The 15,872-nt window shown below is 47.8% G+C and overlaps 1 protein-coding gene across 1 annotated transcript in view; it reads left to right on the top strand.

Moving 5' to 3' along the window:
- Positions 1 to 7,394: 7,394 nt before the first annotated feature.
- Positions 7,395 to 15,872, top strand: part of fam43b (family with sequence similarity 43 member B) — a gene marked incomplete at its 5' end in the record, with an annotated part of 10,259 nt that continues 1,781 nt past the window's right edge. Inside the window, 2 exons of the mRNA XM_079678684.1 lie at positions 7,395 to 7,606; positions 9,374 to 9,629. Of these exons, the coding sequence (XP_079534810.1) occupies positions 7,395 to 7,606; positions 9,374 to 9,629 (468 nt within the window). The remainder of the gene's footprint in view (positions 7,607 to 9,373; positions 9,630 to 15,872) is intronic.

Below are 15,872 nucleotides of genomic sequence, written 5' to 3'. Positions count from 1 at the left end.
TCTTTAAAGTAAAGACACTACATACTGATATACACCTGAACATCAGCAGGAGAGGACTCTTTAAAGTAAAGACACTACATACTGATATACACCTGAACATCAGCAGGAGAGGACTCTTTAAAGTAGAGACACTACATACTGATATACACCTGAACATCAGCAGGAGAGGACTCTTTAAAGTAGAGACACTACATACTGATATACACCTGAACATCATCAGGAGAGGACTCTTTAAAGTAGAGACACTACATGCTGATATACACCTGAACATCAGCAGGAGAGGACTCTTTAAAGTAGAGACACTACATACTGATATACACCTGAACATCAGCAGGAGAGGACTCTTTAAAGTAGAGACACTACATACTGATATACACCTGAACATCAGCAGGAGAGGACTCTTTAAAGTAGAGACAATACATACTGATATACACCTGAACATCAGCAGGAGAGGACTCTTTAAAGTAGAGACACTACATACTGATATACACCTGAACATCAGCAGGAGAGGACTCTTTAAAGTAGAGACACTACATACTGATATACACCTGAACATCAGCAGGAGAGGACTCTTTAAAGTAGAGACACTACATACTGATATACACCTGAACATCAGCAGGAGAGGACTCTTTAAAGTAGAGACGCTACATACTGATATACACCTGAACATCAGCAGGAGAGGACTCTTTAAAGTAGAGACACTACATAACATACTGATATACACCTGAACATCAGCAGGAGAGAACTCTTTAAAGTAGAGACACTACATATTGATATACACCTGAACATCAGCAGGAGAGGACTCTTTAAAGTAGAGACACTACATACTGATATACACCTGAACATCAGCAGGAGAGGACTCTTTAAAGTAGAGACACTACATACTGATATACACCTGAACATCAGCAGGAGAGGACTCTTTAAAGTAGAGACACTACATACTGATATACACCCGAACATCAGCAGGAGAGGACTCTTTAAAGTAGAGACACTACATACTGATATACACCTGAACATCAGCAGGAGAGGACTCTTTAAAGTAGAGACACTACATACTGATATACACCTGGACATCAGCAGGAGATGACTCTTTAAAGTAGAGACACTGCATACTGATATACACCTGAACATCAGCAGGAGAGGACTCTTTAAAGTAGAGACACTACATTCTGATATACACCTGAACATCAGCAGGAGAGGACTCTTTAAAGTAGAGACACTACATACTGATATACACCTGAACATCAGCAGGAGAGGACTCTTTAAAGTAGAGACACTACATACTGATATACACCTGAACATCAGCAGGAGAGGACTCTTTAAAGTAGAGACACTACATACTGATATACACCTGAACATCAGCAGGAGAGGACTCTTTAAAGTAGAGACACTACATACTGATATACACCTGAACATCAGCAGGAGAGTACTCTTTAAAGTAGAGACACTACATACTGATATACACCTGAACATCAGCAGGAGAGGACTCTTTAAAGTAGAGACACTACATACTGATATACACCTGAACATCAGCAGGAGAGGACTCTTTAAAGTAGAGACACTACATACTGATATACACCTGAACATCAGCAGGAGAGGACTCTTTAAAGTAGAGACACTACATACTGATATACACCTGAACATCAGCAGGAGAGGACTCTTTAAAGTAGAGACACTACATACTGATATACACCTGGACATCAGCAGGAGAGGACTCTTTAAAGTAGAGACACTGCATACTGATATACACCTGAACATCAGCAGGAGAGGACTCTTTAAAGTAGAGACACTACATACTGATATACACCTGAACATCAGCAGGAGAGGACTCTTTAAAGTAGAGACACTACATACTGATATACACCTGAACATCAGCAGGAGAGGACTCTTTAAAGTAGAGACACTACATACTGATATACACCTGAACATCAGCAGGAGAGGACTCTTTAAAGTAGAGACACTACATACTGATATACACCTGAACATCAGCAGGAGAGGACTCTTTAAAGTAGAGACACTACATACTGATATACACCTGAACATGAGCAGGAGAGAACTCTTTAAAGTAGAGACACTACATACTGATATACACCTGAACATCAGCAGGAGAGGACTCTTTAAAGTAGAGACACTACATACTGATATACACCTGAACATCAGCAGGAGAGGACTCTTTAAAGTAGAGACACTACATACTGATATACACCTGAACATCATCAGGAGAGGACTCTTTAAAGTAGAGACACTACATACTGATATACACCTGAGCATCAGCAGGAGAGGACTCTTTAAAGTAGAGACGTGTAGAATATAATTCACATTTCAGTTTCACAGAGTCTTTGTTATAATTTTTAGATGAATAATTGAGTCCTCTGTAGATGGGATTACAAACTGTTGTAGCTCTCAAATTGATTAGTAATGCTCTCTCATGGAAATGATCATATATTGATAATATACAGTCAGATGGAAACTATGTGTTGTGATTCATGTATTTCTGATGTAAACAAATTCGTACAGCGTTCACAGAGTTATTTAGCTGCTTTACTAACGAGGTTCCGTCTTCCCACTGTTCACTGGGATACACCAACGTTTGATCTGTTCGTATCTCGAGTTAGAGAACATGCTCAAAGTGACTGAGAGGACTAATTCAGTGTGTTTTCTTATTATGATATCTGGTGTTTGGTGGTTTGAAGTGCGTACTGTACTCAGTGAATAATGCAGCTTCTCTCCAGGTCTAAGATAAGAACAACTTGTAAAGCTGCATGGTGATCTGCATGGTGATCTGAGCTGCATGGTGATCTGAGCTGCATGGTGATCTGAGCTGCATGGTGAGCTGAGCTGCATGGTGAGCTGAGCTGCATGGTGATCTGAGCTGCATGGTGATCTGAGCTGCATGGTGAGCTGAGCTGCATGGTGATCTGAGCTGCATGGTGAGCTGAGCTGCATGGTGAGCTGCATGGTGATCTGAGCTGCATGGTGAGCTGCATGGTGATCTGAGCTGCACGGTGATCTGAGCTGCATGGTGAGCTGCATGGTGATCTGAGCTGCATGGTGATCTGAGCTGCATGGTGAGCTGCATGGTGACCTGAGCTGCATGGTGATCTGAGCTGCATGGTGATCTGAGCTGCATGGTGAGCTGCATGGTGATCTGAGCTGCATGGTGAGCTGCATGGTGACCTGAGCTGCATGGTGAGCTGAGCTGCATGGTGAGCTGCATGGTGATCTGAGCTGCATGGTGACCTGAGCTGCATGGTGAGCTGAGCTGTATGGGGAGCTGAGCTGCATGGTGAGCTGCATGGTGAGCTGCATGGTGAGCTGAGCTGCATGGTGATCTGACCTGCATGCTGAGCTGCATGGTTATCTCAGCTGCATGGTGAGCTGAGCTGCATGGTGAGCTGAGCTGCATGGTGATCTGCATGGTGACCTGCATGGTGACCTGCATGGTGAGCTGCATGGTGACCTGCATGGTGAGCTGCATGGTGAGCTGCACGGTGATCTGCATGGTGACCTGCATGGTGACCTGCATGGTGACCTGCATGGTGACCTGCATGGTGACCTGCATGGTGACCTGCATGGTGAGCTGCACGGTGATCTGCATGGTGACCTGCATGGTGATCTGCATGGTGCCCTGCATGGTGACCTGCATGGTGAGCTGCATGGTGAGCTGCATGGTGAGCTGCATGGTGAGCTGCATGGTGAGCTGCATGGTGAGCTGAGCTGCATGGTGACCTGCATGGTGACCTGCATGGTGAGCTGCATGGTGAGCTGCATGGTGAGCGGCATGGTGAGCTGCATGGTGAGCTGCATGGTGAGCTGCATGGTGAGCTGAGCTGCATGGTGAGCTGCATGGTGAGCTGCATGGTGAGCTGCATGGTGACCTGAGCGGCATGGTGAGCTACATGGTGAGCTACATGGTGAGCTACATGGTGAGCTACATGGTGAGCTGCATGGTGAGCGGCATGGTGAGCTGCATGGTGAGCTGCATGGTGAGCTGCATGGTGAGCTGCATGGTGAGCTGCATGGTGAGCTGAGCTGCATGGTGAGCTGCATGGTGAGCTGCATGGTGAGCTGCATGGTGAGCTGCATGGTGAGCTGCATGGTGAGCTGAGCGGCATGGTGAGCTACATGGTGAGCTGCATGGTGAGCTACATGGTGAGCTGCATGGTGAGCTGCATGGTGAGCTGAGCTGCATGGTGAGCTACATGGTGAGCTGCATGGTGAGCTGCATGGTGAGCTGAGCTGCATGTTGAGCTGCATGGTGAGCTGCATGGTGAGCTGCATGGTGAGCTGCATGGTGAGCTGAGCTGCATGGTGAGCTACATGGTGAGCTGCATGGTGAGCTGCATGGTGAGCTGAGCTGCATGGTGAGCTACATGGTGAGCTGCATGGTGAGCTGCATGGTGAGCTGAGCTGCATGTTGAGCTGCATGGTGAGCTGCATGGTGAGCTGCATGGTGAGCTGAGCTGCATGGTGAGCTGCATGGTGAGCTGCATGGTGAGCTAAGCTGCATGGTGAGCTGCATGGTGAGCTGCATGGTGAGCTGCATGGTGAGCTGAGCTGCATGGTGAGCTGCATGGTGAGCTGCATGGTGAGCTAAGCTGCATGGTGAGCTGCATGGTGAGCTGCATGGTGAGCTACATGGTGAGCTGCATGGTGAGCAGCATGGTGAGCTACATGGTGAGCTGAATGGTGAGCTGAGCTGCATGGTGAGCTGCATGGTGAGCTGCATGGTGAGCTGCATGGTGAGCTGCATGGTGAGCTGCATGGTGAGCTGCATGGTGAGCTGAGCTGCATGGTGAGCTGCATGGTGAGCTGCATGGTGAGCTGCATGGTGAGCTGAGCTGCATGGTGAGCTACATGGTGAGCTGCATGGTGAGCTGAGCGGCATGGTGAGCTACATGGTGAGCTGCATGGTGAGCAGCATGGTGAGCTACATGGTGAGCTGCATGGTGAGCTGCATGGTGAGCTGAGCTGCATGTTGAGCTGCATGGTGAGCTGCATGGTGAGCTGCATGGTGAGCTGCATGGTGAGCTGAGCTGCATGGTGAGCTGCATGGTGAGCTGCATGGTGAGCTGAGCTGCATGGTGAGCTGCATGGTGAGCTGAGCTGCATGGTGAGCTGCATGGTGAGCTGCATGGTGAGCTAAGCTGCATGGTGAGCTGCATGGTGAGCTGCATGGTGAGCTGCATGGTGAGCTGAGCGGCATGGTGAGCTGCATGGTGAGCTGCATGGTGAGCGGCATGGTGAGCTGCATGGTGAGCTGCATGGTGAGCTGCATGGTGAGCTGAGCTGCATGGTGAGCTGCATGGTGAGCTGCATGGTGAGCTGCATGGTGACCTGAGCGGCATGGTGAGCTACATGGTGAGCTACATGGTGAGCTACATGGTGAGCTACATGGTGAGCTGCATGGTGAGCGGCATGGTGAGCTGCATGGTGAGCTGCATGGTGAGCTGCATGGTGAGCTGCATGGTGAGCTGCATGGTGAGCTGAGCTGCATGGTGAGCTGCATGGTGAGCTGCATGGTGAGCTGCATGGTGAGCTGCATGGTGAGCTGCATGGTGAGCTGAGCGGCATGGTGAGCTACATGGTGAGCTGCATGGTGAGCTACATGGTGAGCTGCATGGTGAGCTGCATGGTGAGCTGAGCTGCATGGTGAGCTACATGGTGAGCTGCATGGTGAGCTGCATGGTGAGCTGAGCTGCATGTTGAGCTGCATGGTGAGCTGCATGGTGAGCTGCATGGTGAGCTGCATGGTGAGCTGAGCTGCATGGTGAGCTACATGGTGAGCTGCATGGTGAGCTGCATGGTGAGCTGAGCTGCATGGTGAGCTACATGGTGAGCTGCATGGTGAGCTGCATGGTGAGCTGAGCTGCATGTTGAGCTGCATGGTGAGCTGCATGGTGAGCTGCATGGTGAGCTGAGCTGCATGGTGAGCTGCATGGTGAGCTGCATGGTGAGCTAAGCTGCATGGTGAGCTGCATGGTGAGCTGCATGGTGAGCTGCATGGTGAGCTGAGCTGCATGGTGAGCTGCATGGTGAGCTGCATGGTGAGCTAAGCTGCATGGTGAGCTGCATGGTGAGCTGCATGGTGAGCTACATGGTGAGCTGCATGGTGAGCAGCATGGTGAGCTACATGGTGAGCTGAATGGTGAGCTGAGCTGCATGGTGAGCTGCATGGTGAGCTGCATGGTGAGCTGCATGGTGAGCTGCATGGTGAGCTGCATGGTGAGCTGCATGGTGAGCTGAGCTGCATGGTGAGCTGCATGGTGAGCTGCATGGTGAGCTGCATGGTGAGCTGAGCTGCATGGTGAGCTACATGGTGAGCTGCATGGTGAGCTGAGCGGCATGGTGAGCTACATGGTGAGCTGCATGGTGAGCAGCATGGTGAGCTACATGGTGAGCTGCATGGTGAGCTGCATGGTGAGCTGAGCTGCATGTTGAGCTGCATGGTGAGCTGCATGGTGAGCTGCATGGTGAGCTGCATGGTGAGCTGAGCTGCATGGTGAGCTGCATGGTGAGCTGCATGGTGAGCTGAGCTGCATGGTGAGCTGCATGGTGAGCTGAGCTGCATGGTGAGCTGCATGGTGAGCTGCATGGTGAGCTAAGCTGCATGGTGAGCTGCATGGTGAGCTGCATGGTGAGCTGCATGGTGAGCTGAGCGGCATGGTGAGCTGCATGGTGAGCTGCATGGTGAGCTACACCATGCAGCTCACCATGCAGCTCACCATGCAGCTCAGCTCACCATGCAGCTCACCATGCAGCTCACCATGCAGCTCACCATGCAGCTCACCATGCAGCTCAGCTCACCATTCAGCTCACCATGCAGCTCACCATGCAGCTCACCATGTAGCTCACCATGCAGCTCACCATGCAGCTCACCATGCAGCTCACCATGCAGCTCACCATGCAGCTCACCATGCAGCTCACCATGCAGCTCACCATGCAGCTCACAGCACAGAGAGCAGTAACTCAGAGCCACTTGGAAGCATCACAAAAAGCAGCGAGGAGGGGGGGGTTAACTTTGCTGCAGACAGAGAGGAAGAGGAGGAGGGAGAGGGAGAGGGAGAGGAAGAGGGAGAGGAGGGGGGAGAGGAGGAGGGAGAGGGAGAGGAAGAGGAGGAGGAAGAGGGAGAGGAAGAGGAGGAGGGAGAGGGAGAGGAAGAGGGAGAGGAAGAGGAGGAGGGAGAGGAGGAGGGAGAGGAGGAGGGAGAGGAGGAGGAGCGAGAGCAGAGGCTGAGCAGCTCTCAGTCTCCGCTCAGCGCTCAGTGCAGCAGCTGCTTTTCCTCACATCTCGTCCTCCTCACATCTCTTCTTCTTCCTCTCTTCTTCTTTCTCTCTTCTCTCTCTCATCTCCTCCCCCTCAAATCTCCTCCCCCCCCCCCCCCCCCCCCGCCATGCTGCCCTGGAGGAGGAAGAAGCTGGTCCTGGTGGAGGAGGAAGGACGGAGTAAAGGGAGGAGCTTCAGCTACAGCTCCATCCTGTCCTCGCTGCTGCGCTCCTGCCCCTCGCTGCTGCCCGCCGCCCCCCCCCCCTGGGTGGGCCGCCTCCTCCACAGCAGGAGGCAGAAGGTGGAGCTCAACAAGGAGGAGCCCGTCTACACCGTCAGGTACAGAGGGGGGGGGGGAGGGGGGTGGTGGAGTACAAATACTTCCCTAGTGTACATGTTTCTGGTATCAGCACTTTACTCCACTACTTATTTTTCTGACGACTTTTTACTTTGACTTCTTACATTTTGAACTCAAATACCTGTACTTTCTACTTCTTACATTTTGAACACAAATACCTGTACTTTCTACTTCTTACATGTTGAACACAAATACCTGTACTTTCTACTTCTCACATGTTGAACACAAATACCTGAACTTTCTACTTCTCACATGTTGAACTCAAATACCTGTACTTTCTACTTCTTACATGTTGAACTCAAATACCTGTACTTTCTACTTCTTACATTTTGAACACAAATACCTGAACTTTCTACTTCTCACATGTTGAACTCAAATACCTGTACTTTCTACTTCTTACATTTTGAACACAAATACCTGTACTTTCTACTTCTTACATTTTGAACCCAAATACCTGTACTTTCTACTTCTTACATGTTGAACACAAATACCTGTACTTTCTACTTCTCACATGTTGAACACAAATACCTGAACTTTCTACTTCTCACATGTTGAACTCAAATACCTGTACTTTCTACTTCTTACATGTTGAACACAAATACCTGTACTTTCTACTTCTTACATGTTGAACTCAAATACCTGTACTTTCTACTTCTTACATTTTGAACTCAAATACCTGTACTTTCTACTTCTCACATGTTGAACTCAAATACCTGTACTTTCTACTTCTTACATGTTGAACTCAAATACCTGTACTTTCTACTTCTCACATGTTGAACTCAAATACCTGTACTTTCTACTTCTCACATGTTGAACTCAAATACCTGTACTTTCTACTTCTCACATGTTGAACTCAAATACCTGTACTTTCTACTTCTTACATTTTGAACTCAAATACCTGTACTTTCTACTTCTCACATGTTGAACTCAAATACCTGTACTTTCTACTTCTTACATGTTGAACTCAAATACCTGAACTTTCTACTTCTCACATGTTGAACACAAATACCTGTACTTTCTACTTCTTACATGTTGAACTCAAATACCTGTACTTTCTACTTCTTACATGTTGAACTCAAATACCTGTACTTTCTACTTCTTACATGTTGAACTCAAATACCTGTACTTTCTACTTCTCTCATTTTCCAAACAGGCTGGTTCCTTTAGTCTGAATGTGTGTTTGGTGGCGTGATCATTATTATTTAGAGTCATTGCGTGCCTATTGATTTGAACACGATCCGTGTATCCATCATTTCCTGGTCTTCTCTAAAGAAGAGGGACCAATGGAAACGTTGTCATGTTGCCGTTGGTCACCATGGAAACATTCATTAGCTAACAATGACATTATTGTTCTATTAATATAAAGGGAGGTCAGGTACTCTTTAAAACAGCTGCTAGTTATGGGTACTTTTTACTGAAGTACATTTCAAAGTTCTTTACTTTGACTTGAGGAAAGAAGTTTAGTCAGTACTTCTACTTTCACCAGAGTATTTTTAAACACGAGTATGTGTACTTTTACTTTACATTACATGTTAGACTTTTATCCAAAGCGACTTATATACTCAGTACTGTGGACAATCCCCACAGGAGCAATTTGAGGTGAAGTGTCTCAGGGACACAACGACATGCTGACTGCAGTGGGGTTTGAACCTGTGACCCCCTGATCCCAACAACAAGGCTCTATCCACTGCGCCACACGCCTCCCATGGCTCTATTTGAGTAAAGGATGAACTGTTGCCCTCTGTCAGGTACCTAGGCAGCGTGGTCACCTTCACGGCGAAGGGCGAGGACTGCACCCGGGAGGCGGTGGAGAGGATCTGGGCGAGGAGCGGCTTCGGGGAGCAGAGCGTGAAGATGAACCTGAGCGTCGGAGCGCACGGCCTCCGCCTGAGCAGCGACAAGAAGAAGAAGAATCCGGCGCACCTGTACTCTCTGAGCCGGATCACGCACTGCGGCGCCGACCCGGCCCGGCCCCGGATCCTGGCCTGGGTCTACCGGCACCAGGTGAGCACATCCTCCACTCAAGTAGAAGTACAGATACTCCTGTTTAAAAATACTCTGGTAAAAATAGATTTGATCACTACGGGGGAAATCATGTCCATCTTAAAGGACAGAGAACAAGAATCCATCGGTCGATGTGAGTGCTCTTATATCCCATCATTGAAGTCGTTTTAAAATGGTGCCAGTTTTTTATGTTTTATAATAGTTTCTTTTTAGATACTTTTACCTGGTTGAATAAAGGATGTAGATGGATACACAGAAAACGCAGATTTGGGCCAGGTCATGTGATTTAGCGTTCATGGGCCAGGTCATGTGATTTAGCGTTCATGGGCCAGGTCATGTGATTTAGCGTCCATGGGCCAGGTCATGTGATTTAGCGTCCATGGGCCAGGTCATGTGATTTAGCGTCCATGGGCCAGGTCATGTGATTTAGCGTCCATGGGCCAGGTCATGTGATTTAGCATCCATGGGCCAGGTCATGTGACTTTAGGCTTGTTTGAGACGAGCTGCGGCTCGCCTCGAAAGTAGACGAGAATAGCCGATCGCAGCCGGGGGAAGTCTCAAAAAGCTCGCCTGAAGCCGGACAGCTCGGAGTCGGCTTGACTCGGTTTGCAATGGCGGAAATTGAGTTAGAGTTCTTCGTTGCAGATGAAGTGGATGCAATAGAAATCCCACAATTAATATATCACTACAAATAAATTACTCAAGTGTCTGTTCATTTTAAAACAAATCAATACAAGACAGAACCACTTATTACTTTTCAAAACTACTTCCGTCTGTGGTCTTGACCAGTTTGCATTTATAAAGAATGCACACATGTGTTTAATCGTTAATGTCAGATATGTACTAAGTAAATACATTTGTTCCTGCTCAAGATTAGATTCTACTTTATTGATATTGCACAGATTACAGGTACTGAGACAACGAAATGCAGTTTAGTTTCCAACCAGGAGTGCAACAAGCAGTAAAGTGAAAAGTAATGTACACAATCTACAGAATAAAATATAGAATGAATTGAATGATGAATAAACAGTGAGGGGTATGAATACACTAGATACACACAGCAGCCTGAGAGCAGTATGAACAGTGTGTATGAATACACTAGATACACACAGCAGCCTGAGAGCAGTATGAACAGTGTGTATGAATACACTAGATACACACAGCAGCCTGTGAGCAGTATGAACAGTGTGTATGAATACACTAGATACACACAGCAGCCTGAGAGCAGTATGAACAGTGTGTATGAATACACTAGATACACACAGCAGCCTGTGAGCAGTATGAACAGTGTGTATGAATACACTAGATACACACAGCAGCCTGTGAGCAGTATGAACAGTGTGTATGAATACACTAGATACACACAGCAGCCTGAGAGCAGTATGAACAGTGTGTATGAATACACTAGATACACACAGCAGCCTGAGAGCAGTATGAACAGTGTGTATGAATACACTAGATACACACAGCAGCCTGTGAGCAGTATGAACAGTGTGTATTAATACACTAGATACACACAGCAGCCTGTGAGCAGTATGAACAGTGTGTATGAATACACTAGATACACACAGCAGCCTGTGAGCAGTATGAACAGTGTGTATGAATACACTAGATACACACAGCAGCCTGTGAGCAGTATGAACAGTGTGTATGAATACACTAGATACACACAGCAGCCTGAGAGCAGTATGAACAGTGTGTATGAATACACTAGATACACACAGCAGCCTGTGAGCAGTATGAACAGTGTGTATGAATACACTAGATACACACAGCAGCCTGTGAGCAGTATGAACAGTGTGTATGAATACACTAGATACACACAGCAGCTTGAGAGCAGTATGAACAGTGTGTATGAATACACGAGATACACACAGCAGCCTGTGAGCAGTATGAACAGTGTGTATGAATACACTAGATACACACAGCAGCCTGAGAGCAGTATGAACAGTGTGTATGAATACACTAGATACACACAGCAGCCTGTGAGCAGTATGAACAGTGTGTATGAATACACTAGATACACACAGCAGCCTGAGAGCAGTATGAACAGTGTGTATGAATACACTAGATACACACAGCAGCCTGAGAGCAGTATGAACAGTGTGTATGAATACACTAGATACACACAGCAGCCTGAGAGCAGTATGAACAGTGTGTATGAATACACTAGATACACACAGCAGCCTGTGAGCAGTATGAACAGTGTGTATGAATACACTAGATACACACAGCAGCCTGAAAGCAGTATGAACAGTGTGTATGAATACACTAGATACACACAGCAGCCTGAGAGCAGTATGAACAGTGTGTATGAATACACTAGATACACTCAGCAGCCTGAGAGCAGTATGAACAGTGTGTATGAATACACTAGATACACACAGCAGCCTGAGAGCAGTATGAACAGTGTGTATGAATACACTAGATACACACAGCAGCCTGAGAGCAGTATGAACAGTGTGTATGAATACACTAGATACACACAGCAGCCTGTGAGCAGTATGAACAGTGTGTATGAATACACTAGATACACACAGCAGCCTGAGAGCAGTATGAACAGTGTGTATGAATACACTAGATACACACAGCAGCCTGAGAGCAGTATGAACAGTGTGTATGAATACACTAGATACACACAGCAGCCTGTGAGCAGTATGAACAATGTGTATGAATACACTAGATACACACAGCAGCCTGAGAGCAGTATGAACAGTGTGTATGAATACACTAGATACACACAGCAGCCTGAGAGCAGTATGAACAGTGTGTATGAATACACTAGATACACACAGCAGCCTGTGAGCAGTATGAACAGTGTGTATGAATACACTAGATACACACAGCAGCCTGTGAGCAGTATGAACAGTGTGTATGAATACACTAGATACACACAGCAGCCTGAGAGCAGTATGAACAGTGTATGAATACACTAGATACACACAGCAGCCTGAGAGCAGTATGAACAGTGTATGAATACACTAGATACACACAGCAGCTTGAGAGCAGTATGAACAGTGTGTATGAATATGCTAAGATATATAAAGTATGAAAACGGTAAGCAGTGCAGGTATAATAATAATAATAATAGGTTTCATTTATAAAGCACTTCATATTTGACTTTAAATCCCGAAGTGCTACAGGCAGTGAACATGAACAGTATAAAAACATTATACAACACGGTATAATTAATAAAAAGCAATAAAAAACAAACAATACAAATAAAATAAAATAAAAATATGGTAATAAATAAAAGGTCTAGGGAAAGGCTCTATTGAATAGATGGGTTTTGAGGCCTTTTTTAAAAGCTTCCACGGTCTGTGGTGCTCTCATGTGGTCGGGGAGAGCGTTCCACAGACTGGGCCCGGTCTCCCATAGTACGGAGCTTGGTCCTGTGGGGTTTGAGGAGGTTGGAGTTGCTGTAGCGGGTGGTCCGCAAGGAGGTATGGGGGGTGAGGAGTTCCTTGAGGTAGGGAGGGGCAATTCCATGGACACACTGGTGGGTGAGGATGGAGACCTTGAATTTGATCCTCAGCTCCACGGGGAGCCAGTGTAGAGATCTAAAGATGGGGGTGATGTGATCATATTTGCGCACCCTGATCAGGATCCTAGCAGCGCTGTTCTGAATGTCCTGGAGCCTCTGGATGCTTTTGTTAGGGATCCCCATGAGGAGTGCATCGCAGTAGTCCAGCCTGGAGGAGACAAAGGCGTGGACCAGCTTTTCAGCGTCAGACAGAGTGAGTGTGGGGCGGAGTTTGGCGATGTTCCTGAGGTGGTAAAAGGAGTTTTTGCACAGCTGTTTAATGTGAGCCTAAAAGATCAGATGGGCATCCATTTTCACACCCAGGTTGGTGACTGTTGAGGAGAGGGGAATGTCCTGGCCGGTGATGGTGGTGATGGTGGATGACCGAACCTGGTGTGGGATGCCGACTAGAATGGCTTCGGTCTTGGAGCTGTTGAGTTTCAGGAAGTTTTGCTTGATCCACACCTGTGTCTCCTCCAGGCAGGCAGTGAGTGTGGGTGAAGGCAGGGCTGCAGAGGAGGTGAAGAGAGGGCTGCAGAGGAGGTGAAGAGAGGGCTGCAGAGGAGGTGAAGAGAGGGCTGCAGAGGAGGTGAAGAGAGGGCTGCAGAGGAGGTGAAGAGAGGGCTGCAGAGGAGGTGAAGGCAGGGCTGCAGAGGAGGTGAAGGCAGGGCTGCAGAGGAGGTAGGGTTGATCCTGAGGTACAGTTGGGTGTCATCAGCGTAACAATGGAATGATACTCCATGTCGGCTGATGATAGAGCCAAGGGGGAGCATGTAGAGTGTGAAGAGGGTGGGGCCGAGAACTGATCCTTGAGGGACACCACAGGTGAAGTCGTGGGTACCCGACTTTGCCTTGCCCAAGGAGACGTACTCTGTTCTCCCGGTGAGGTATGATCTGAACCAGTCAAGGGGAGAGTCAGAGAGTCCGATGGTGGAGTGCAGACGATGGAGGAGGATGCCATGATCAGCGGTGTCAAAAGCTGCAGTGAGATCGAGGAGGATGAGGAGAGAAGGAGAGCCAGCATCAGCCGTCATCAGCAGGTCGTTGGTGACCAGGGCAGTTTCTGTGCTGTGGCCTGAGCGGAAACCAGACTGGAACTTCTCAAATAGGTTGTTGGAGTTTAGGTGGTCCTGGAGCTGAGCAGCAACTCGTTTTTCCAGCACCTTTGATAGAAAAGGAAGGTTGGAAATGGGTCTGTAGTTGGCCAGGACTCCCGGGTCAAGAACTCCCGGGTCAAGGACTCCCGGGTCAAGGACTCCCGGGTCAAGGGCAGAGGGAACATGGCCAGTCTGGAGAGAGAGGTTTACGATCTTAGTGATCATGGGGCTCATGATACAGATGTAAGATTTCACCAGAGCTGACGGAAGGGGGTCCAGGACACAGGTGGAGGGCTTCATCCTCCTAACGATGCCCTCAACCTCTCGCTGAGAGATGTCCGTGAAACAGCGAAGAGGCTGGGTTGTCCCAGGCTGTGGGTCAGCAGTTGGAACTGGAGGTACAGAGGGGCTAGAGAGGATGGAGCGGATGGTGTCAACTTTGTTTTTGAAGAAGGCAGCGAAGTTGCTAAACTGCTTCTCAGTGGAGTCGGAGTGTAGAGGACTTTGGGGTTTGAGGAGGTGGTTTATGGTGGAGAAGAGTTGCTTGGAGTTTCCAGTACTGTTATTGATGATGGAGAAGTAGTACTGGGACCGTGCATCTCTGAAGGACTGAGCGTAGGCCTTCTGGTGTTCACAATGGGCTAACCGGTGAACAGTGAGTCCTGAGGCCTTGAGCCGCCACTCAAGGACACGCCCAGCTGTCTTCATTCTCCGTCGCTCGCCTGTGTACGAAGGGGCTGAGCGCGAGAAGGTGACCATCCTGGTTTTGAGGGGGGCGTGCAGATCAAGGAGACTGTTAAGGGACTGGTTGTAATATTCCACTGATTCATTTACTGATGAGAAGTTGGCGGAAGAGAGATGCTGGAGGTCCAGGGTTGATGTTTACATTTAAATGCAAGGCATTCCAAAGAGGACAATACAGGCAGGGGCAGGAGTGACAGTTCCAATTCCTTTCGGTAGATAACAGCTAGGCCTCCACCACATCCAGTGCTGCAGGCTTTCTCCAAGTAGCTGTAGCCAGGATATAATAAAATTAATGCTGTCAAAATTATCGCGTTCACGGCGGTAATAAAAATTTTGAATTAATTGCGTTAAAATACTTAACGCATTTAACGCATGTGCAGAATGGCCCGCCCCATACATCCCACCAGTGGCAGCGCTGTGGTAGGCTACAGCCATACCAAGACATGGCTTAGCCCCACCTTAGCCCCACCATGAACAATGATGTTAAAGTAAGCTAAATAGAGTTCACCAACTCGCGCGGAGTAAATCACACAGACAGCAGTTAGTCAGATTGATTTCAGTAGACACTTGTCTGGAAATACCGAAGACTAGAAACGGTTTTGAAAACTTTTGTCACGTAGTGATCGTCTTCTCAATAGAACATCTTTGATAATGTCTTCTGGCCAATCAGAATCAAGATAACGGCGTGGTGTTGTTGCAGGAAGTCCCGACGGAGAATACTCTTGCTGTAGTACATCTCTATATACATCGATACAACATTACGTGTTGATAGAAATCAACACGTAATGAAATAAGAGCCCACGGTTTGATGATTGATAGGTGTGTGGGCTGTCTTTCATTCTGACACACAGAACAATGTTATAATAAACATACTGTATG

Source organism: Notothenia rossii (genome assembly GCF_949606895.1).
Source record: "Notothenia rossii genome assembly, chromosome: 4".
Taxonomy (NCBI): domain Eukaryota; kingdom Metazoa; phylum Chordata; class Actinopteri; order Perciformes; family Nototheniidae; genus Notothenia; species Notothenia rossii.
Note: the sequence above shows the minus strand (reverse complement) of the source record. Positions and strands in the feature narration are given on the sequence as shown.